This window comes from Larimichthys crocea, chromosome VI, assembly GCF_000972845.2.
Source record: "Larimichthys crocea isolate SSNF chromosome VI, L_crocea_2.0, whole genome shotgun sequence".
Taxonomy (NCBI): Eukaryota; Metazoa; Chordata; class Actinopteri; family Sciaenidae; genus Larimichthys; species Larimichthys crocea.
This window is the reverse complement of record NC_040016.1, coordinates 5,438,113-5,461,813: the sequence shown is the minus strand read 5'-3', so window position 1 is coordinate 5,461,813 and position 23,701 is coordinate 5,438,113. Positions and strand designations below refer to the sequence as shown.

General features: G+C 42.1%; 4 protein-coding genes across 5 annotated transcripts; 1 reads left to right on the top strand and 3 right to left on the bottom strand.

Moving 5' to 3' along the window:
• Nucleotides 1-1,757: 1,757 nt before the first annotated feature.
• LOC104939421 (bcl-2-like protein 1) lies at nucleotides 1,758-4,667 on the bottom strand. Its single transcript, XM_019271932.2, has 3 exons — nucleotides 4,516-4,667; nucleotides 3,217-3,865; nucleotides 1,758-2,379 (listed from the first exon to the last, which is right to left on the bottom strand). Exons 2-3 carry the CDS (start codon nucleotides 3,739-3,741, stop codon nucleotides 2,239-2,241), a joined length of 666 nt encoding a protein of 221 aa, XP_019127477.1. The 5' UTR covers nucleotides 3,742-3,865; nucleotides 4,516-4,667; the 3' UTR covers nucleotides 1,758-2,238.
• Nucleotides 4,668-5,233: 566 nt separating this feature from the next.
• On the bottom strand, nucleotides 5,234-9,422 carry adnpa (activity-dependent neuroprotector homeobox a). Its single transcript, XM_010755954.3, has 4 exons — nucleotides 9,053-9,422; nucleotides 8,448-8,560; nucleotides 8,186-8,278; nucleotides 5,234-8,097 (listed from the first exon to the last, which is right to left on the bottom strand). The coding sequence occupies exons 2-4, from the start codon at nucleotides 8,553-8,555 to the stop codon at nucleotides 5,755-5,757; spliced, it is 2,544 nt and encodes an 847-aa protein (XP_010754256.2). The 5' UTR covers nucleotides 8,556-8,560; nucleotides 9,053-9,422; the 3' UTR covers nucleotides 5,234-5,754.
• Nucleotides 9,386-12,755, bottom strand: si:dkeyp-97e7.9 (DEP domain-containing mTOR-interacting protein). 2 transcript variants are annotated; one of them, XM_027279442.1, is made up of 10 exons: nucleotides 11,900-12,755; nucleotides 11,617-11,795; nucleotides 11,373-11,496; nucleotides 10,953-11,131; nucleotides 10,539-10,751; nucleotides 10,307-10,444; nucleotides 10,107-10,177; nucleotides 9,931-10,035; nucleotides 9,694-9,846; nucleotides 9,386-9,490 (listed from the first exon to the last, which is right to left on the bottom strand). In XM_027279442.1, exons 1-9 carry the CDS (start codon nucleotides 11,980-11,982, stop codon nucleotides 9,721-9,723), a joined length of 1,218 nt encoding a protein of 405 aa, XP_027135243.1. In that variant the 5' UTR covers nucleotides 11,983-12,755; the 3' UTR covers nucleotides 9,386-9,490; nucleotides 9,694-9,720. The 2 variants fall into 2 exon arrangements, with proteins under 2 accessions (XP_027135243.1, XP_027135244.1); XM_027279443.1 differs by lacking the exon at nucleotides 9,386-9,490 and having other exon boundaries at nucleotides 9,549-9,846.
• Nucleotides 12,756-15,488: 2,733 nt separating this feature from the next.
• Nucleotides 15,489-17,394, top strand: mafbb (v-maf avian musculoaponeurotic fibrosarcoma oncogene homolog Bb). The gene has a single exon (XM_010755943.3). It carries the CDS (start codon nucleotides 15,794-15,796, stop codon nucleotides 16,778-16,780), a length of 987 nt encoding a protein of 328 aa, XP_010754245.2. The 5' UTR covers nucleotides 15,489-15,793; the 3' UTR covers nucleotides 16,781-17,394.
• The last annotated feature ends 6,307 nt before the right edge of the window (nucleotides 17,395-23,701 follow it).

Below are 23,701 nucleotides of genomic sequence, written 5' to 3'. Positions count from 1 at the left end.
TTTTCCTTAACTGTCTCTATCTGCTGTTTATCTTCTGCAGCCGCCAGCTCTGCTCTGGGGAAATGGCAACAAATGCAGGGTATAGATTAGCAACCACAGGCCTGCTCACAAGGCCATCCGTTAGTGGCCTTCTCTCTCTTGCTCCTCTGGTCTTTGTCTCCTTTTACATTCAGCCTGTTTTATTCTGCAGTGTTTGTACAATGTCATTAGTTGTGGTAGAATACTAATAAAACAGGGAGGTGAGTGATTTGATAATGAGCTGCTTTATCGTTGACATTCTGGGTCTTGAATGGGCTCTTTGGACAAAGTCATGTTTTAATTCAGTGTTATTTCAAACAACTGCCTTCCTGAAAGAGGAAACAGATGCATTGCTGACTAACAGAACACGTCAACATTACACTAGTACATGTACAGTGAATAATAACTTGCAACTAAATGGAACTACTGGAGCTTGATGTGTAATAGGCTCCTTTCAAAACATGCAATACAGCAGCGCCTCCTGAAGGTAAGAACAAAACACTGCGGCTCCTGTTGTTCCCACCCACCCCCCCAACTGCCACAGGATGTAAACCCTGAACTCTGCAGTTTAGAGATAACGCACATTGATGTGTACGTGTGTGCATGTACATGGTTGATGCATGTTATGATGACGCCCAGAAGGCTTTACACTTTGGACTACAGCAGCAAGAGGACTGAATCAAAATGAAATTTATTGTAAACTGAGATTGCGTATATATTTTTATACATTCTGGGTGTAGCTTGTTGTATAGTCTTGATGATGACATGCATCTATGTTGATAGAAAGACCACGTTCATCTGGTTAAATACATTTTAAATATGTTACATCATGTGACTTGCAACTATTTGGGATATTTTTGATAGTCAAAATATTGAAGATACTTCTGGTTCTGATATCTGACTGATGTACATATCAGCCTATTAGTATACTGTATTTGGGCTTGATAACCATTTTTCAACATTTTGACCTGAAGTATATTCAAATGGGATCAATCACATTAAAATAAAATGCAGGGTTTACTTCTTTCATTTATTCTGAATATGAACTGATCTATGAGATAAAGACTTTTTAGACAATCTTGACAATTACATCTGCACTGCATCTTCCAAAGGATTTAAGACTCTGCATGTGCTCCCATTATGTTACATTTAGCTGACACTTATCCAAAGCGACTTACAAAAAAGGGATACAATCATGGCACAGTGTGACGAGGACATGTTAGTGCAGCTATAGATTTAGCATGAACAGTTTTGGTAGTGCTAAATCCAACCATTAAAACTGTATACTTTATTACATGTACATTTTTTCCCCGTCCCTGAAAAAGAGACTATCTGAGCTCATGGTGTTGTAATGATGATCAAACTGAATTGCCATTTTGTTTAATTTTATTCTATGACGCCAATGTTTGTGTGGGTTCTCTCCGGGTACTTAGCTTCCTCCCACAGTCCAAAGACATGCACTTGATTGCTAAATTGTCCGTAGGTGTGAACGTGAGTGTGAATGGTTGTTGCTCTATGTGCCGTGCAATGAACTGGTGACTTGTCCGGGGTATACCCTGGATGGATGGATGGATGGATTCATTCTATGACTTTGAATTCAGATATCCTGAATCAGAATAGTACTTTTCTTTATGTAATAAATGAGAAATTGTAATAGGAACATCTGACTGATTAGTTTGTTGGACTGGAGCTTGTGTGTGTATTTTGTTTTCACAGAACCAACAAATCAAAGACGCAAGAAAAACATAAATATATTTATTTTTGAAGCATGCCTAAAACTCCAGTACAGCCAACAAAAGGAGCTGAGCATTACACAGTGAAAAGGAAATATAACTTATATTATCTGTCAGTTTGTAAGTAGTAAAAATTGGTCCTTGGATGGCGCACAGAAGAAAAACATAAAAATAATCATCAAACCGGCTGAATCTGTTTCACTGTCTCTTAGCTTATCAGGCTCATTTAAAGCACTTCCAGTCTGGAGGGTAACAACTGAAAATCTCTGCTGTGTGTTAAAAAAATAAAAGGACACAGGACTAAGCGGGCTGAGAAGTATAACAGCTCACCAAGCTACATATTATGGATACTCCCACAAACTGCTTTAGCCAATACACATTCTGTCAGTGCACAAGCAGACTGGGCTTTTTGTAAACATCAACTGCTTAGTTTTTATGTTTGTTGGCATTACACAAGGTGGGCCGTGGTGAACGAGACCCAGCACCTTCACGGTTTCTTAGCGAAGAGGACACCGACGACAACTCCCATTAGTAGTGCCACTCCGACTAGCAGCCATCTACTCAGAGTCTCCTGAGATCTCCTCGCTTCAGCGGCAGCGTCTTGTCCAAAAACCTCAGCAAAGCAGTCCTTACAAAAATAAAAAGAGAGAGCAATTTTGTTATTAGTCAATGTTGGTTTCTTTCCATCCACATCAAACAAATACTCCACCAAAAACCTACAGTTGTAGCCAGAAATGGACACATGTGCAAAAAATTTCAGCTTGTGTCCTCAAAACAAAAATTCTGTTGTTGTTTCAGCATAAATCCCAAGTTGCTAGAACTAACTTTTAAATATATCTTATATGTATGTAGAATATCAGTATCTATATATGCTGTATGTCTGTATGTATGTATGTGTGCATACATTTTTCATTTTTTCCATTTTTCCTTTTTAGAAGTTATAAGAAATCTTTGAATCAAGCATGAGTGTCCAGATCAACAGCAGAAAAGTGCACGATGCTGCAGGAGAGGCTTGTCGGAAACGTTTGACATGTTTTGTGCCACTTCTCTGTGAATAATTTCTAATTGCTGTGACTGCAGCTGCTGTCCTCCATGAAATTCTCTGAAACTCTTCAGAGAAACCTTTCAAGGCAGTGAGTATTTGACACTCAGAAAAGGTAGATATTCAGTGGAGTTTTTATTTTGTGTGACACTGTTAGAGATGCACTCAGGGAAGCTGCAAATACCAAGTATTGTTCCTCCAGCAATGCTCCTTTTTTAAAAACACACATTTAAATTCTGGAAACCTCTAGAATTATTTCATGTAAAGTAACATGAAGTTTAGGGACAAATGATTGTAACTTATAGTGAAAATGTTCTAATACGATTGACAAAGATCACACTGTGGCTATCACCCAATCCACTAAATAGGGTCATTGTTCCCACAGGTACTAACCACTATCTAATCGATTCCCTGTCGACTCACCCATCCTCCTTGGCTCTGGATCCACGGACTGATGTGCTCATCCAGGTACATGGTCATCCAGTCCACGATGCGGCAAACCAGCTCACTCATATCCTTCTCAACGCATTCTACACACAGCACACCGCCAAAGGCAAACAGGCCCACTATACGTCCCCAGTTGACTCCATCCTTGAACACCTCATCCATCACGTTCTTGAAGCTGTGGTAGGCTGTGTCAGGAGTGATGTCAAGCTGCGAGGAGAGGTCACTAAACGCTTGCGTGAAGAGCAGTTCAAACTCATTGGCTGAGTCCCTAAGAGCTGCCTTAACAGCCTCTATGTCACCACCTGAGGACGAAGACTTCCCCGCCTGGCCACCTCCGTTCCTGCTGTCAACCAGCAAGCCGTTTGAGGCAGCTGAGCTGGCCTTGTCTCCCTCAGTCCTCCCACCCGCATCTTCTGGCCTCAGCAGAGAGGTTGGGTAGTTACTCTGAGACAGTTTGTAGCTTACGAAGAACTCCACCAGCTCTCTGTTACTGTACGCCATTATTTCCACTCTGTGAACCTCCGACACGTAGCCAGCCTAATCGGACCCTGTGGTTTCTTCTGCCATTCTTCTCAGTCTGTCAGCTGTCACATCCGAGCCTCTACACCTTAATAGCAATAACATCCTGGAAGCGTACAGGGGTGAGAAAAGAGACATTAATTACTGGAAGCAAACATTTTGCAGTGCATGCTGCTGTGTTTTAGCATCCATTGGTTTACATTCACTTCTGTACAATATGTAAATCTATCAGGAGACTCTTGAGGCTTGCTTGACTTCATCAGGCAACATGACGCCTGCATTGATTATTATCAGTCACATTATCAATTCTGGGTAATACACTTTAATTGCAGATTGATTAGAAATATCTGCACTGCTTTAGCACACAGTGATTATGCGTAAATTGTTCACTGCATGTTTCAGTAATCTTCTGAATGGGTTGTGCAGAGATAAATGGAAACTAATGGATAACTGGGATGGTAAGAGAAATGCATCCAGGAAATCTAAACGTGACTAACAAACACTCGCTAGATAGCCGCCTTGGAGGCTCAGCATGATAAAAATCCACTAATATTAAATCATTACCATGAATATGAAGCTATATGTACGTGTAAAGATGCCAACCTGCCAACGCTGACAGCTCTGGCTGCAACGTAGAGTTTTAGCTTCAGGTGCTAACTAGCTTTTTATAAAGTCCAAAGGAAACGTAACAAAAACAAGACCAAACTACATCCACGGGGCTGATAGGAGCTTATTATTACAGACAGGTATACTCACGGCTGCTGGAAGGCTGTTTCCCCTGTGAGAGTGCAGCTACGGAGTTAGTAAAAGCTGTAGTTGTGCATGTAGACACAATATGGACATATTTGCAGCTGCAGACTCTGTGGCCTGAACACAGTGATGCACGCTGGCGGTTGGCCAATTCTGCTACTGTACGAGCCCAAAGTCCCGCCTCCTGCGGCCGCTGGACCAATCAGCGTCGGGGAGAGACCGGAAATTAAGGGGCCCGTGAAATAATAGCAAAATCATTGGCAAAGCCTCGAGCTGTTTGTTCATCCACACGGTCACGACACGAGCAAGAAAGCTGCTCCACTTTGTTTCAGTTTCGTCTCATAACACTTATTAAATATGTGACGTCTTTACAGTGAATTAACTGAAGCTGAAGCCTGTTTAAGTGTGCTGTGTTTTTACTGCTGTAAATAAAGGAGAGTTAATGAACACTGATTCAATGTGAATATCAGAGCTGAATAAAAAATTCTGATTATGTATGACAATCATCGCATAGAGTAAACTACATAAATGTACTTTCCTAAAAAAAAAAACATATTTGCAATTTACTTCAAATGAGCTAACTAAAGAGTGAAGCTTATTTTTCATTACTTTCCTGTTAGAACTGATTACATAACTATAAGAACTTATTTGGCTTGATTATGCTTTGTACATATTTAAAAACGCCGTTTTCATCAGAGAGAGAATTGTCACAGACAGTGGTCGGTGTAGGAAAGAACTTAAATGGTTTTTATTAAACAAACATTTATTAAAACGTGTACATAAGCAATTAGCATATCCTACACTGTCTAAATGTGAAATGACAATATGATACAGTCCTGTCACAGTTGAGAAACAAAACAATGGAAGTAGGGGGGTTGGCATAATCATCAAGTCTTGTGACAGTTAAGAGGTGAATAACACAGATTGTATGAATAACCTAACATAGAATGGCAAAAATATATACAATGTCAATTACATATGCCATAGACTTTTTTTTTCCTTTTTTTTTTAAATGCACTATACTTATGCTTGTGCATTATACTTATGCACTATAATGTAACTTTTTTAACTTCCTCCCAACCCTGGTAACCACCTTGAGTTGAAGAGTTTTAATGACCTATGTCACTGGCCAAATATTTGATTTTTGAACTTAATATTCCAGATTTTTTCCCCTCTGTCTTAATTTATACACTCCTTTAAAGCCGATACTATTACTCAACCAAGGCACACAGCTGAGCAGGGACACTAACAAAAAGTCATCCAAGCATTAGTTTCCCCCTCTTCCAAAGAGCTCTCCTTCTCTATAGGAGGATCGTCAGTGTTCACAGGTTCTGGTTCTGTCTCTGTCTCTTCTGTCAGGTTTATTGGCTCCTGGGATATTACGCTCTCGTGTTGGTTCGTATCAACATTTCCATTCTCAGTAGGTCTATCCTCCGTTTCTGGTTCACTGTCTGAATCAATGGAAATGGTCTCTGTGCATGTGCTCAGTTTTAAGGTACAGTTCAGTGTCTCACACTGCCTGTTTTGGTCTGTGTTTGGAGTACCAGACTTGAGGCCTCCGGATCTCCCCACCGAGATCCCATCAAACTTGCCTTCCTCAAAGATCAAATCATGCTTAACTTTCTTGACAGCGTGCATGTCAAAGCCGAGCAGCACAGACAACTTCTTGGTCTCACATAGTCTCTCGCACATCCTTTGCTTGGTTGCAAAGTGACTCGATATGTCGGATTTCCACAGCCATAGACTTGCAGACAGCTTCTCCTCTTCCTGAGGAGAAAGGTATGGTCGCCGGTTGAAGTAGGCCGTCAGGAAATTTTTCCTGGCCTCATACGTCTTGTGCTCATAGCTTCTAGGATCCAAGGCAAGGCCGTCAGATTCGGACTGATTTCCAACCATTGTGGAGGAAATCTTTGACTCCTTGCTCAGTTTTAGCTTCTTGGGGTTGGATGTGGTCAGCATTGGTGGCTGCCTCTTGAGAAAGCCAGCCCCAGAGGAGTTGAGAGTCAAGGCAGACTTGAAGCCTTGGCTCGCCTGGCTCCTACCAACAGCCCTGCACTGCACGAGATGCAGCGTTATTGTGGAAGCCACCATGTTACTGGTGTACACCCCCAAGCAATGAATGCACTTGTATGTCATCTTTTTTTCAACAGGATGCATTGTTTGGAGCACTTGGTGTCGCTCCCTCAGATGCATGGCCAAAGCATCGGAGATGGGACCTTTGAGGATGGTGAAACACAGTGGACACAGAGTCTTTCCAACCTCACTCCTGTGAGTCGCTGTGGGGAAACTTCTAGCTGTAAGTGGCTCACTCTTCTTCTCAATCATTCTGGGAGCGGTCACTTTGACCAGAGGTGGAACACTATTGTGAGCAGCTACAGGCTGATCTTGACCATTGATAGATTCCTTCATGTTAAAAGTGAGAACTATAAGCTGCACGTTACTGGACTTATCTTGTTTGACGGTGAGATCAAAGGTTAGAGGCGATGCACCGGGCGGGCCAACAAAGTCATCGGGATGAGCCTGAGCCACATGCTCCATCATTTTCTCAACACTGTGGAAAGCAGAGTGGCACTGAGGACAGGTGAGCCCATGGATTAGCATGTGGTTAAGCAGAGTATCGCTGGGCAGATAGCGGTTGCAAAGCAAACACTTGCTGGTGAAGTTGTGGATTTTCATGATGTACTTGGCCAGTGCCCAAACTTTCTTCGCCTTATGCGCGTTTTCAAAATGAGCATTATAGAGGTTTTCAGGAAAAAGCTCATTACAAACTGTACATATCTTCCACTTTTGTGTCTGCGCCGTGTTTACACCCGCAGAATTATTTTCAACCACAGTGCTGTTGCCAGGAACTGTGACACGCGCCTGACTGGCTGCGCTGGAAGACTGATTTTTAACAACAGACACCACTGGCTTTAAATAGCCAATTACTGGTTGTGCTATTGGGTCAGCTTTAGGTGTGTGGGCCCTGCTAACAATTAGAGGAGTCTTCTGAGGAAAGGATCTGGACACAAGAAGATTAGCATGTCCAATCATGGTGGTGACTTGAGCCCCGATGCGCTCGTGGTACTCTATAACATGCTGTACGAGGGCCTCGTAGCTACGAGTGGAAAACTGGCAGCGTTTACAGAGAATGTTGTTACCGTTGACAGAGTTAGCACCATTTTTGACAGACGATTCAGAAACCATACCAAGATACGGTGAGACAATATGCTGAAAATGTTCCCTGTAGATGTGCCTTCTCACAACATTGTAGAGACTGTCCCGGAAGGCGCACTTTTTGCAAAAGTACATTGCTTTCTCCACACCATCTCCCTGTCTGACTCTATCAAGATACGTCCTGTCCTTCTTTCCCAGAGCAGCAGCCTGTGCGTTTCCATAGTTCTGCCGTGCCGAGCTGGGTATGTGGAATATTTTAACATGCGTCTCCAAAATTCTCTTGCTTGCAGTGAATGTGCAGTACGGACAGTTGAGCAGGATTTTACTCTCAAAGATTTTCCTGTGCACATTGCGGAAGTGATTCTTGTAGCCTGAGTAGTATTTGGAAGAAAATGAGCACTCTGTGCAGCAAAATGGCTTCGATCTGTATTCCTGGGGAAAAAAATAACAACGTTAAGACAAATATTGCAATTTGTGTATCAGCATTTTACAAAGGCCTTGGACACATAGACGTGAGTACCTGTGTTTTAGAGTATGACGGATCCCATGCGCAGATGTCAAGGCAAAGAGAGCTCTTTACAAATTGCTCATTAGGGCAAAACTCTTTGAACTCCTGTGGGAGGAACAGAAAAGATTGAAGCATATACAGTATGTTATAACATAGTTATTCATATACAATACTGCTGTTTCCTTTACGTTTGAGATCATTTAAGACATTTGAAACTATGTTTTAAGATAAGATCATCACTTATAAGTCGGTTTAATTTATAGTTTCTTCTCACCTCTGCTGCCTCCTTGCAGAACTCCAGTCCAATGTCCCCAAGTGCCTTTTTCACTTGCTTCCTCGCTCTCCTGATTCTAGTAAGGTTATTCACTGGGAGTTGATACATCTCTCCTGACAAACAGAAAATAAACTGCTGATTAGTTTGAGGTAGACTTAACTTTGAGCCAAGTCACGGAGAGCAGTGATTTATAATAAATCACTAGAGTTCAGTGAATAAATCACCCACACCACATCAGACAACAACTCACAGTCAACGTGTTTTCTTAGGATGACAGAAACATCATGTCCATGATTTAAGTTCATTCAGAGGCCCAGTGTCGTTACTGTGTGAGCGAGCATGCTTCACGTGTGAGTGCTGCTTTGAGCACATGTAGTGAAACACGGAGCACGTCTGTCAGCTTTCCTGTCCCGCCGTGTGCACTGATTTCGGGCATCGCACACTTTAACAGTGCTCGTTGTTCGCATTGTATGTTAGCCAACATTAGCCCGCTCCCACAGGCTTGGTCAGACTGTACTTAGCCTCGGAGCTAGCGTTGCATAGCCGGTTAGCGTTATTCATTTCTCAGTTTTCACGCACGATATCCAACGAAGTGTTTCACTCACCTTATGATACGTCGGGGAAATGTCTCTCCACCGGTGGCCTCGCTGCATAAATAGCTAACAAAGGAGTCGGTGTGGTCGGTCGTGTGCGGGGCTGGTGGTGATGTTCGCTCTCCTCAAAGCCGGCGATGATGCTCAGCTCCACAGCTAGCCACACAAGCCAGCTAGTTAGCTGTCACATCTGCTCTGCTGCAGCTGCTAACTAGCTCAGAGGAGCGAAAGGTAGGACGGGGAGGTGCACATCTCATGAGAACAGTACACTCCAGAAAGGACGAGTGACAGGACCGACCAGTGTCCTTGTTGTACTTGCACTGGTGGTCGGGCCAGCCTGCTAGCTAACGCTACCTTTTCCAAGTGAGCCAACTCTCAAGCCAAAATGGCGACGACAAAACGACGGAAGTCGTAGCAGGGAGAGCTGGGCAGCGGCTGAATGGCCCAAAGTTAGTTTAATCCTTCTCATATAAATGCAGTGTTTTGTTTTTAGTCATAAAAAAAGTCAACATTTATTGTTTTATTTAGGTTCATGAATACAGCAACCCTGACTTATTCTTGCAGCATTTTTATTGATTGATTGCCCCACATGAAATCTGCCCATACTAATCTATAACACTCTATATTTCATTTTGTATTTGTTGTATTTTAAGACCTAGACTTGAAACCAGCTGTTCTTCTCATTCCAGTGGTTCCATAACTTCCAGTACAACAGTGCGAGTTCCTGTCATCACCAGTCTGGTGACTGTCCTGTAGTCCAGGTAGAGAACACACTGTCCGTTCACCTGGCACACAAACTGTCGTGCCTAAAGAAAATTATATGAGGTGTAAATATATTAGTATGTTTGAGGTTGTAATTTCCTCTTTCAGATCTGTAACATACATCTAACCTTAATTCCAGCAGCTGCTGCCGGGCTTCCGGGGTCGACAGCCTGCACATAACAGGGAGCCATACCTCTGACGACAAAGCCCCAGCCCAGGGCGTCTCCTATCACCTGTGATGACCAGAGGGTGAGATAAATTGCACATTCTCGAATCGTAGAGATATCCATGGTTAAGTCATTACCGTCAACACTTTCTTGATGAAGGGTGCACCAGGTGCCAGTAGCTCGTCACATGTAAAATTTCTTCTGAGTACTATGGAAATATTCAAAGATTTCAATGTTGACAAGTTTTTTCCAGTTTTGCACAATGAAACACAAACAAGCCACAGTGCACCATGACAATAATTTGTCTTTAAGGACATTTTGAAACAAACACACTTGCCTGATTTAGGATTGCACCTCACCACTGACGTTGTAGACAGCTGGACAAAAGGCGGAAAACCAGCTGAGACAAGCTGAAGGGAATTTAAGCTGCCTCGACGCCCACTGGCAACCTGTTTCAGGTCTTTGCTCGACTCCACTGTAGTCAGTAAAACGATTATGCAATAATTAGTATTCCTAACAAAGTGTTTAAACACAAAAGGGCAGAGTTGTTGTTTTTTTTTTTTTTTTACCAGACTGAAAAGCACCGTTGCCTTCCCGAGGTCGGCCTTTGCGCAGAACAAATGGACTATCAGGATGGTTGTCCTCTTGAGTCGACACTACCACACCTTGGTCATCATCTTGGTCACCTTCATTCAAGAGCTCAGATAGACGGCGGCGGCGGCGAAAATTGACGTAGAACTTGTAGAGCAGTCCGCTGTCAAAGAAGTCATGCTTCTTTGCCACTAGTAGTGGGAGTGGAAAAGAAAAAGAGAGAGCAAAAAACAACAGTGAAGAACACCTTTTAGAACTGATGGGATCTTTCATGAAGAATTGATGAGTGTGTTTGCAAAACTCCCAGCTGGCCACCTACTCCAAGCCGCCACTGACAGCCAACTCATTCCTTGTGCCACACATCAAAGGGGCAAAATGAGGATGCTCCTCACCATGCTGAATGATGCCATGCTCCTGCAATGCGCGGCACAGTTCCAGTCCGTGACGCCGGCTCTCTGCCTCTCCGTTTTGAAGGAGCCAGTCAATCAGTTGGCAACCAGGAAAAGAGCACTGGTATGCAACACCATGCTCCTCTCTTAGCTGCAGGATGGAGTTCTTCTCACCTATGAGACTGAAGACACAGATATGAAAACAAAGACAAAAATCAGATGCATCAACATGCAAATTACTTTTTTTAAATGCCAGAGAAAGACAGAGTTACCAGTATAGATCCATAAGATTACTGTGTTGCTCTGTGTGAAATTGTAACCAGAGTCTGTTAATCATATTGGTGTGTGTGACCATGACAAGGATTGACATCTCACTTAAAGGTAACCAGAGAATCCCAGCACAAAACAAATAGCACCTCTTACTGTTCATACAGCCGTTGTCCTCGCATGAAGATTTTCACCTCTCTGTTGAAGGGAAATGTGCCGTCATCCTTGCGGAAACGGTACAGCAGTTTGGCATCCTTGAATACTGTCCTCTTATCACAGACTAAGAAAAGGCAGCATGCAGTTTTTTAAAAAAGTTTTTGAAATTAGTGACTTACAGCTACAATAAAATTGTACTTTCTAAACCCCCTTGCTGAAACCTGTCTTGTCGCTTCCGTCTTACCGTGGTGAATGATGTCATGATCAATGAGGTGTTGCAGGAGGCAGACAGCGATTGCTCGATCTGGAACTTCCTTGTGGCTCACAAGCCAGTCTATAAGTTCCTGTGCTACAAAGCAGTTGGGATACGTGCGCAGGTGGTAGCGTCTGTCCTTGATCAGTTTTCCATTATGAAGCCTCAACCTTGAAGATAATTTCATGTTAGCCACATTCCTCATCTTAAAACTTAATGTCTAACCTCAGAATTTGAGCCTCCCGTGAGCCTGGCCGTAAGCATGTCTTATTACCTGAGTTGTTCTCCAGCAATCATGACTTCTCCTTTATGTTGTCTGGCCACAGCTTTTCTCCTAATACTACTTGTTCGCTCCATGTTTGTTATCTGTGGACTAGAAAGTTAAGTGACTCTAATTCTATGTTATGGCCCTGTGTGTTTACAAAATAGCCACTGAAACACACAGAACCCCATTGCCATGTGGGAAAGATGTTGTGTATACAGAGAGACAAAGATGTGGTGTGTTTCTATCAGCCAACAGAAATTCATGTTCATGTGAATTCATGTTTCCTTTCTAAAGGCTGAATCGATCACCATGCTGTTTTGACTGTAGTCAGTCTTTTTTTTTCTTTCTTTTTTTTAGCATTTCGGTATCTGCTGATATCGATAACGAGACTTTGCCTTTTGTGTTCATGGTGCTAATCTGCCAGCTCCTGCCAGTTAATGATAGTTGTGATGCAGGCTGTGTTCTGACTGCTTTTGAATGGGTTGTTCATTTCGCTGTAGTGTATTAAAAGTAAAAGACATTTTGCAATCATTATCAAAAATATCATCATCTACAACACACGACAGATGAAACTCAGAGATATTTGGAGTCTGTGTGGGTGTTACAGCTTCCTATGTATGTAAGTATGGGATATGAAAGCATTTATATCAATCAATCAGTCAGACTTTATTTGTAGAACACTTTTTATACAAATAGAATGTAACACTAAGTGCTTCACACAATAACCCCCAACCCTCCACCCCACCCCATTATAAAGAAAAGCACAACACAAACCGAGGAAACAGAGGAAGCGCCATCTCATCATCTTGCAGTGAGGAAATACGAGAGGCAGGTTAAAAATGAATAAATAATGGAATTAAGTAAAAAATACAACCCATTAGAATGTATGAATAATTAGATAAAATAGAATAAAAATAAAGCATAATAAAATAGATAGATATACAAAAATAAGCACCATAAGATATATAAATATACAGACAACTAACTAAAATGAAACAAATAAATAAATAAATAAAAGTGAAAATGGTGTAACAGATTAAAATATATAAACAAAAAAGTGTATAAATATAGTTCAAGTAAAAGCCAGATTAAAAAGAAAAGTCTTGAGTTTGCTCTTAAATATATGAACATTCTCTGCTGCTCTCAGGTCTTCAGTGGACCACAGTGAGAAAATTATGCTTCTGTGGCTTTTACTTGCAGCCTCTTAGGCAACATAAATCCTGCCTAGACACTACAGGTGAATAACTAATAGATATCACCATGAAACTTCCCCAGTTGGTTACTTACATTAAGACGTTTTCTGAAATTTCATGTTTAAATAAGCAAATGAGGCATTCCCTAAATAGAATGTGCTAATTTGCATACAAATCTTTAATCTGATAAAGCCATATTCAAAATTCTTATTTCATTTTTGTTGACATAGAGTCAAAGATTTTACAGAGTAAGTTTCTTTTTTACCTGCTTTAACATTTTCTGTTATAAAAATCAGTCTATAAATGATATATAAAATCGTAAATATTCATATATATAAAACTAGAAGTTATGGCATATGTATGCGCTACTAAATCTGATATCTGGTCCAGAGTGTGAAAAATGGCACTTAAAGATATGTTCTGTAAAATGATCCTGACATTAAGACAATTTTTTTTTTTTTTTGCATTACTGCAAGTTTTGTTCAGTTAATTAATTCATGTCTGAATGTGCAAACAAAGCATTATCTAAAGCAAAATTCTGATGAATTTAGGAGAGGTCTACAGATGTAAATAGACCAAATGTAGTGAAATAAACAATAAAAAACAGTCTGAAATAATGTTAGTAGCCCAAAATATCAAAATTGTCTTGTGCATGAAATGTTTTTATTTTTTCCTATGTTAGCTGCCTATATAGTAGCTTTGTGACTGAGTTGGTGGGTTTGCACAGGGAATTAATGTCAAATTGATATCCGTATCTGCCTAATGCTCTCAGTTCTCGGCTGCAAATAAAGTGAGGCCTTGTCTCCAAGTGCTGTTGAGGTTATGATAATTATCATTGATTATACTGGTGTATAGAAGTGAATTTTTTTAGGAGGCATGACTGTTTTACTGCATGTGTTGTTGTGGTGAAATATGATCTGAGTGTCTGCAGGTGATGAGCACTTAGGCTGTTAGCGTTCTGTCATTACCATAAGTTATACCACATACTGTGACCCTGCCCTGCTGGCATGAATCCTAACATGTGTCCCTAAGCCATCCTTTCTCAGTCATACTGTCTCCTCTTTTCCTTTATTCCCAGCAACTAAAACTGACTGAAACAATGCCTCAGAGTTCACGGACAGCTCTCTATTGGTTTTGGCTTCAGTCCTCCATCTTGTCAGCGAAGCTTTCTCTATCTTTGGAGTAAGCACTGCCTGAGAGGGTCACATCAGGGCAGGAACGTTACTTAACCCTTTGATATCCTGTGCAGTTGCGTCAGCTCTGGACACCCCTAGGGGTGACCTCCGTGAATCAGACAGCAGTTCCTGGAACATGCCAGAGGTTTTCATTGTGTCAGAGATGTTGCTGAGCTGGGGGGCTTATGATTTCTGGTACGACGCTTTGTTAACACCTTCAACTGCTTGTCTGGCTGTCATGACTTATGGCCGACCTACTGTGAAAGTCTGTCCCACAGATGTTGAGATTGAACCTGCACATGCTCCATATATGCGCAGTCCTGCAGACTGTGAGAATAACTAGAGTTCATAGCACTGAAACTTTCCCCCAAAACAAAACAACATATAATTCATAAAAAACAGAACACAAAGGGAGCTTGAAGACTATGATATGATGACGATTTCTAGTTTTCACCTGACTTGATCTAACAACATGAATGTTTTGCTTACAACCAGGAGTGAACAAACATTCAATCTGTTAATTAACGTATAAAACGTGGGCCTCGGTTTACCGGCCACATAAAAACAACTGCTCCTTCTTGCTGCCTGTGATGGTTCAGAGCTCTCAGCTGAGAGATGTTAGTATTTGTGCAGTATAGACTAATGGCCACAAGATGTCACTATTCTCCTGTGCACTAACTCAAAGGAACACGAACAGCAATAGTGTCAAATGATGTGTCTTGCAGCCTCCTTTTTGTTAAGTGAAATTAAACAAATTAGGCATTAAGACATAAATATAACGCACATTAAGACCTAAAGAAATATTAGAATTGTAGTTTAATTATATTGATATTGATTTGAAGTATGTAAAATTTAAATATATCATATATGTCTTGTGAATTTGTTTGAAAAATATTAAAAGTGCTGCCTGGACAAGAGGACAAGATGGGAGTGTAATGTTTGTCTGAGCCGTAAACACGCTGTAATAAATCCAGTCAGGTCTGTGGGATAACGAGCCCTAAATGTAAAATGGAGGACAAGTAAAAAAAAAAAAAAAAAAAAAAAAAAAAACATATTGCAGAAGATAATGTGCCGCTGTGCATTTACTGGTTTTGGTCAAATGATCATCACGAACAGCTCGTGGGGACAGACTCGTAGCAGCTTTTATGCAAATCGGCCTCTTTCTGCGTGTTTTCATTGGAGCGCAGCGCGGAGGTGTAGTCTGGAAGGCGTGACATCATGCCAATGCAGCTTTATGAAGAAAGTGCGCTTCTCGTGAACAGGCAGAGGTGCGTCCAGCGTGCTGGCATCAGTGGACTTTTAGTGTGTGGCTGCTGAAGCCAAACGGGCTGCGCGGTGCAGAATCACCAGTTCGCAGAGTTTGAACAGTGGAAGGCTTTTACGCACGCATGTTTGTTTTTTTCCTCTTCTTCGTCTGAGCTGAATTGAAAGTTTGGAATTACTGCTATTTTCCTAAAGTAAGCGCGCTTTTACTGACTGCATGAAATAACTGTGGACATTTGGAGCTCTTTGAAGAGACCAGCTTGTCTTTTAATATGAGCACTGAGGCGCATTCACATTTGGGACTGCAGAAAACCAGCATGGATTTCGTCAGCGACTTCGACTTGATGAAGTTCGGCGTCAAGAAGGAGGCGATGCAGGGTATAGACCGCTCCTTCATCGGGCCGTGCAGCCAGCTCCAGAGACCAGACTCTGTTTCCTCTACCCCTGGCAGCACACCTTGCAACTCAGTCCCCTCATCGCCAAACCTCAATCCAAGCGAGCAAAGAAACAACCCCGGGGGCGACCAGTTCTGGATACCCAACAACGGGGGTTACCCCCAGCAAATGTACCCTCAAGCTTTTGGCCTGACACCCGAGGACGCAATGGAGGCCCTTATCGGCGCCACGGCACAGCAGGGACATCCATCTGCGCCCCACAACCACCATCCGCCACCTTTCCAAGCTGAATACGAGGGGTACGGCAACCTGAATGAGCCTGTCCAGCACTACCCGGGACTCCCGGGTCACCCCGACATGCAAGGCATCCCCAGCAGTCACTGTCAAGACCCTTATCTGAAAGATGAAATGGGGTGCGCGTCCCCTGAGTCGCCGGAGGCCCAGCAGGTCCTCGGTGCGCACCACCATCTCCAGCAGCAGCACAGCCGTCACGACAGGCGATCCAACGTCGAAAGTCACTTCTCCGACGACCAGCTGGTGTCCATGTCCGTCAGGGAGCTCAATCGGCTCCTCAGAGGCCTCAGCAAGGACGAAGTGATGCGTCTGAAGCAGAAGCGCCGGACCCTGAAAAACAGAGGTTACGCACAGTCCTGCCGCTACAAGCGCGTCCAGCAGAAACACATTTTGGAGCATGAAAAAACCAGCCTGGTGTCACAGGTCGAGCAGCTGAAACACGAACTCAACAGACTGATGCGGGAGAGGGATGCATACAAACTTAAATGCGAGAAACTGTCCGGTGCAAACTGTTACCACGAAACTGGGTCTACCAGTGACAACCCTTCTTCACCTGAGTATTTAATGTGAGTTTGTAAATCTCCTGCAGAACTGATTCTTTTCCATAGGGAGGCATTATGTTGACAGCTCGCCTTGCTCCTTGACAAACAATCCCATGGATTCACCAAGTTCTAATTAATGTTGGACTTAAGGATATCACTCAAATAATTGTAATAGATACAACTAGGCAACAAGTTATGAATGGAAAATTACTATGAAGCATGCATGCAGGACATGTGTGAGATGTTTTTATTTTATACAGGCATATCTGTATTTTGTCTGGAAGGAGATACTTGAAATCAGAGGTTTTTCCCTTTTTATTCATATACAACTTTAATCCTTCAGCTTCAGTTACTGCTGAATCTTCATTTGGCTTGATTTTTTTTTGTTGTTGCTTTGCTTAGTTTTTGTAGCTCAAATTATATTTTGTGTTCACGCTTCCTTAAAAAATAGAAAACATACTGAAAAGAATGATGCTCGAAATGACATTTCTCTTATTTTTATGAAGCTGATTCTGCTGGACAGATGTGTTCCCTTATTTGCTTTTCTTTTGAAGATAATATATAATTATTATGCAAATTGTTTTTCATCTACTATGTTTTTCATTTACTATGGATCAATAAACCTATTGTGACTTTTTAAAATTGTGTCTTATCTGCTGATGGAATTTCTACACCACAAAAACATTTACCACACATTTACAAATGTCAAATTTCATCGTGACGTGGTAATTTGTTACACGTATTCCACTCTTCCAACATTTTAAATAATAATACACACAATATACAAAGAAAATTTATGAATCCATAAAGGAAGACACGTCCAACATCTGCGCACACAACATAAAATAATATCGTCTTTCAGTCAGCATAAAAAATATCGAAAATATGAAAGTCAACTGACTAAATGTGCGCAGTGTAGATCCTAAGTCTACAGGCACAGGCACACTATAAAGTCCTACCCTAAAATTATACAATGACCCCATAAAAATTTTAAATACTCATAAATTCACATAGCGAGTTTCAAGAAGTCACTTCATCATCATGTTCAAAGTGTTTTGTTCGACAGTCAAAGAAAGCAGCGCAGTGACAGACACATCGCTGTGTATTTGATAGTTTGGTGGTGAATGAAAGGACGAGTGGCTTTCTATCCTTCCCTGACCTTTGGCCTTTGTAGAGTGCTGCTTCCTGTGGGACCCCGGCATGTGAAAGCACAGGGGGCTGACTGGCAGGGGCTGTGGGGCACAGATAAAAATGCAGTGGAAATCAGGCTTCCCCTCTGCTCTCTTCCTCAGACAAACAGATCACCTCTACATTCATTAACAGAGGAAGAGAGAAACAACAACCGCGGCATGCTGCTCTGCGTTCCTGAGGCCGGCTCTGGAGGAATTTTTTTATTTGATATGTGTTTTTTTCTTTTTTTCTGCCTTGTTACATTTTGAAATCCTCAAGCAAATTTCCTGAACACAGATCATTCTCAGTTCAGGAGTAGAATAATATTTAGATGACCGTAATAGTTCCAAGGCCATTGTGATAATGTGAGATAAGTGGTCACATTGTAAATTGAGTTTATAACCTCTGTGACAGTCTTAAAATCTTAGGGGGTGGTTTCACTCTGTCAGAGGAGACTTTCTCACTGTTCACCCTTTGTGAGAGTTCAGCTGGGCAGGTGGTTCTGTTAACGGCGCAACCCTTTAGCCTGGAAACCAGGTTCTCTTTTCATGTGTGACCCCCCTGGCAGTTTTGACCTCGCCCCTCGTGTTGAGGGAAAGCAGCTCTAAAATCACACCACAGGTGCAAAAGCACTTTCCTTCTGAAAACAGGCCTAATCCCCGAAGGTCGGCCCGCTGCACTGGGAGTACATGACGTAGATGAGTGCGTTTGTGAACTTCAAGGATGTAGCAGAAAATAACCAGATGGTTATGGCAGTGAATAATGCTCCTCTATATTTTAATGTTATTGGGAAGGGCTCATTAATCAGTGGCTCTTATATATGGCATAAGACTTTGTTTACAGGCACAGTTTAATTTTAAAATGAGGTTTCTTCTATTTTAAAAGTGTGCTCGTAAATATATTCATTAACAGTAAACCTGCTCACATCACGACTGTGCAGACAGTAAAACCCACCACCATTTATTATTGAAGATCTTTCTTATTAAATTAGTTTAGTTACATTTTTCCTTGTATTAATTTTTTGTCTCCTGTGAATATATCTGTACATGTCGTCATGTCGTTTGTAAATGACATAATCAGGTGGAATATGAGTGATTAATATCGACTAAAACTTTCCTAAATTATACAGCATTTTAGATTGAGCGAGCTTGTGTAAGTGTGTATTTGCAACAACGGCATGCTGGAGAAAACGGTCTTTGCACGTATGTGTATACTTGCATATATTTTACACTGCATACACTGATGTGTTTTAGTAGGTGTGGTTTTTCAACCCGTGCATTTCTTTGTTCAGTGTCGCATGTTTTTGCGCACTTGCGTACATCACATGTGTATTTCTCAGCAACAGCGGAATAATACAGTAGAAGTGTTTGGCGAGGAGAGCGGTTTGTGGTACTGTGTGACAGTGTGCAGGGTGCCATTGTAGAAACGATTAGCCAGCTCTTTTCCCTCGCATGTGATAGGCTGGTGGGCCTGATGTGGGAGCCTAGCACTTCCCCACCCCTCCTCCTCCTCCTCCCCGCCACCAACACCCCGAGCCCACAGCGCCTGAGGCTGGCTACTGAGTCAGCAGGAGGGAAAGGTGTCTGCACGGCTGTGGCATCAGAACAAGAGAGAAAGCAAAATAGCTGGAGAAGGATAAAGAGCAGTGAAAACGGTTTAGAACAGACATGCTTGCATTTTTTAAAAACAGATGGAGAGAAAGAACGATTGCACGGGGGAAAATAAAAAGTCAGAACGAGATGATGAAGCAGCTTAAACAGGAAGCATCATCTCCTAAATTTATTTCAGAATCTCCTCTGCAGAGGCTTTGTTTTATTACACAACCACTAATTTGATCACGCTGGATTTAACTGATACACTTTTACACAATGAATGACAAAAAAGAGATGGCCGATGTTCAGTGAAAACACGCAAAACGTGTCCGTCAGAATCAGTTAAACGTGATGCCAACCTCTTGGTTGAGTGCTGGGGTTTGCCAAGGCCTGGCTGCATCTCAGACAGCGGACACAGACAGAGGAATGCTGCAGATACTCGCCATTGTGTTGGGAGAGGCAGAGGAATGCGGGCTGCCAGGCTACGTACACTGTCACCAATGAACACAGCCAGAGGCCTCGAGCCATGAGGGAAGGCCGGGGCCAACAGACCCCACAGTCAAACATCACTCACTACCTCCATCTGTGATATCATACCCATCTCTTCTGGACAGTGTTGATTTGGCTCAGCTCTACTGTCTAAACACTGAGTATCTTGTTAAAGAGCTCGTGACTGACTGTCACAAAAAGTGTCAGAGATTATATACAAAATGGCACCTCAAATAAGAATTAGTTGATCAGCTGAGTAAATATTCTTTTGTGTCAAACAAACACTGTTGATCAGTCTGTGAATTCTGCATTCACTGTAATGATTGTCACTAATCTTCTGCGGCTAAATGTCAACTGACCAGACATTTGACCCCCAAATAGCAAGCCATTTCCAGCTTCATCCAGTTCTTTCACTGTTGTTTTGCAACAGTAAAAGCTCATAGTGGTAATCGTCTGTAAGAGTGGCTTCACGTGAAGTGCTGTGCACAGATTCGGATGGAGGACAGGATGGACGAGGGGCTTCCTCTTTCACTTCCTATATGAGGGTCCAGTCAAGTGACTCTTTGTGAGAGTGCGAGGTTGTGTGTCGCAGGAAAACGCAGCTTCGGCGGCTGTGGTTTCCGGTCAGGATGTCCAGTCGTTTCTGCGCACGGTTGTGACACTGTGAATCATGCAGTGATCACACACGCACACAGACGTTTCCATGGACAAGGCACACCTACGCACACACACATACATGAGTATGCAAATGCAGACGTTCATGTGTTTGTGCGCTTTTTGCTCTTGTCACACAGAGCTACGTGTTTTTAATAAAATCATGTGATTGTGACATTTTTTGGTCAGAAACGTGTCTCTGTCTTTGATTGCCTTAGCTGCTGCCTCGACCATGAAGCCTTCAGTTTCCCTCCTGTTGCCACATCGTGAAAGATTCCACAGTAATTATGATTGTACTACTGGTAATGACTAAAGTTATCACATGATGGGCTCTGCAGGCTCCAACAGGGTGGATTAATGTGTAGCCTACAATAAAGCATGTCCTGCTATCTTATTGGCTGTAATAAAGAATCTAGCTTCCTGGGGACGTTGTGTTCAGCGTGTTTGTGCATGAAATCCTAAGGATCTGATAGGAAGGCCCTCTGATAAACTGCTTGTCACGTTTAAGTGGACACCACTGACAGAACTGTGACAAAGTCCTGTCACATTACAGACCCTGGACTTTGGTTACAGAGCAAAGGGTGAACTACTGTATGTAATGATTATACAGGTTCCTCCCAGCGTGACAGAAATATTATAAAATAGCCTGAGCCCGTAAACAGAGGTGAAAAACAGAGGGGTTTTACAAGCATACAGAACAGGGGTAAATGAACGCTACAATTGCTGTGAAAGTGACTAATCATTTAATACACATTCCAATAACCACACACTCATCGCCTTGACTTTCTTTCCTACGATAGATACACGGCATATTCTCCTGTTTCATGAGTGACACTGCAGTTTTGCAGCATAAATAAGAGACCAGAGAGTGGAGGAAGGATCATTAAAGAGCAGAGAAGGGGAGAAAAAAGAAGAGATCTCTTTCCCTTTCATTCCCTGCTAGGATTTCCTGCTCTGTTTTATGGGGGTCATGCAGCTGGCAGGCGCCCTCCTGTTTCTGTCCATAATGATGACAGGCGTCCATTAGTGCACAGTAGAAACACGAGCCACAGAGGTTAACTCAGGATCCACTCCCCCCCCCCACACCCGACAGCCTCTTCCCTTTCCCCAGCCCCCGGCCCCTCGTATTCAACCTACCTATCTATAGGGCAGATAATTGTGGCTCTCAGTTGCTGTTGGCAGTGCTTCGCTGATTTAAGGTTCAGCTCTGGCTGAGACACCAGCATGTGCACTATGACAAGTTTAACACAACCTGGGAAAAAAAGGTTCAGCCTTCTGGGACTGTTTCAAACAAACATGCAATTAGGAAAAATAATCATGGATTTTTCGTTCCATTTTTTTAGGAGATGAAAGAGGAGAAAGCATTTTGTGTGTGGGTGTGTAGGAGATACTTTTATGTTTTTGGGAAAATATTTTTTAAAAATTAGATTTTTTTGTAAAGTGACAAACTATAAATTGAGTATGGTTTCCTCAAATTGAGTACGAACAGATGATGGGGATTAAAGTTGAAACTCCAGTTGTCACTGCACATGTACCATTCAACACCCTTCTTCATAAGTTTCTGCGGGTGTCGCTGACATGAGAATATGGCAGCGGTGTCATACTGTACGTTCTACTGAAGTCTAACAGTACTCCTCGGAATTGGGTGTGCCACTCTCCCACTAATGTGTCATGTTAACATCTCCCTTGTGTCATAACTCTTCCGTCGTGTTTCTCAGAAGCACTGTGTTGAACTTATAGCCATATTATTTTTCCTTTCAGCTGATTTTAGCGCAGCCGTATCCGCCTCTGGCTTCTACGCAGCTGGAGAACTTGGCAGAACAGTGTTCACACGCCCATTCTTTGATTCTTTGGCCATCTTTGTCATCATGCTCATGCCCTACAACAACTGAGGAACAACCAGCTATGTGCTGTGGTTGGACTGTCAGGGAGTGACGCTTGTGATTGGCCAACATAGAGCTTATAAGGGATCTATTTAAGGGGATGCAGGCTTTTATACTACAGTGAACCCATGTACTTGTTTGCTCTTTTTGTGGTCAAGATACAGGAAGTACTTTGTTCTGGGATTTAACAGCACAAAAAAAAAAGAAACCCTGACTTCTCAAAAAAATTAAATGAAAGGTTACAAGTAAACAACAAAGTTTATGGAGGGTGTAATAAGATTTCCCACTGAATTTAAGATGGAGTTGAGTTCACTTGTAAGGCAAATGTTGTTTGTAACTTCCAGCAGTGACATAAATCAGCTTCTCAAGTCTTGATTGTTGCAAACAGAAATACAGTTCTCATGATTACAACTTAATTGTTGTTCATTAGCCTGCATTAATTATTTTTGGCCCCTTAGAGGGAGCAGAAATAAATCATAAATGCAGCACTGACATCATATTTTAGGATTTAGTTTGAAGCCATAGTCAGCAGCCAGTTAGCGTAGCTTAGCGTAAAGACTGAGAACAAAACAGCTAGCCTGGCTCAATTCAAAGGTAACAAAACCAGGAAATCTAAAGCTCACTTTGGGTATTGTCTTTAAGTTTCTTTCTTCTCAAGTTGTGGTTTTATGTGTGAGCGTTTGTTGGCGGAGAGCAGTGACTTCCTGGTTCTCTGCTAGTTGCCTAGCTACCTCACAGTGACTAGTGGTTATTCACTTGTCCATCTAAAGAGCTGAGAGGGTCTTCAAAGATAATTCTTATTTTTATCATTTAATCTTTTAATCTTTAATTTCACAGTTTTATTTTTTTTGTATAACAAGCTAGCGTGCTAGCAGCTGTAAACGTCAGCATGCTCACAATAATAATTTTAACCAAGTACAAGTGTTGATGTTAACCAAGTACAATCTTTACCGCATTTACCATCTTGGTGAAGCAAGAAATAAAAAATTTGACCTATAATGCCTCTGAAATATTGTAGTGAGTATCACAAACGACATTACAGTACACCCTCCTGAGCAGGACACGATAAATGTCTGTACAACATTTCATGGCAATCCATTCCATAGATGGTGAGACATTTTACTCAGAAGTCAGTATGGATAATACTGAGTATACGATTCA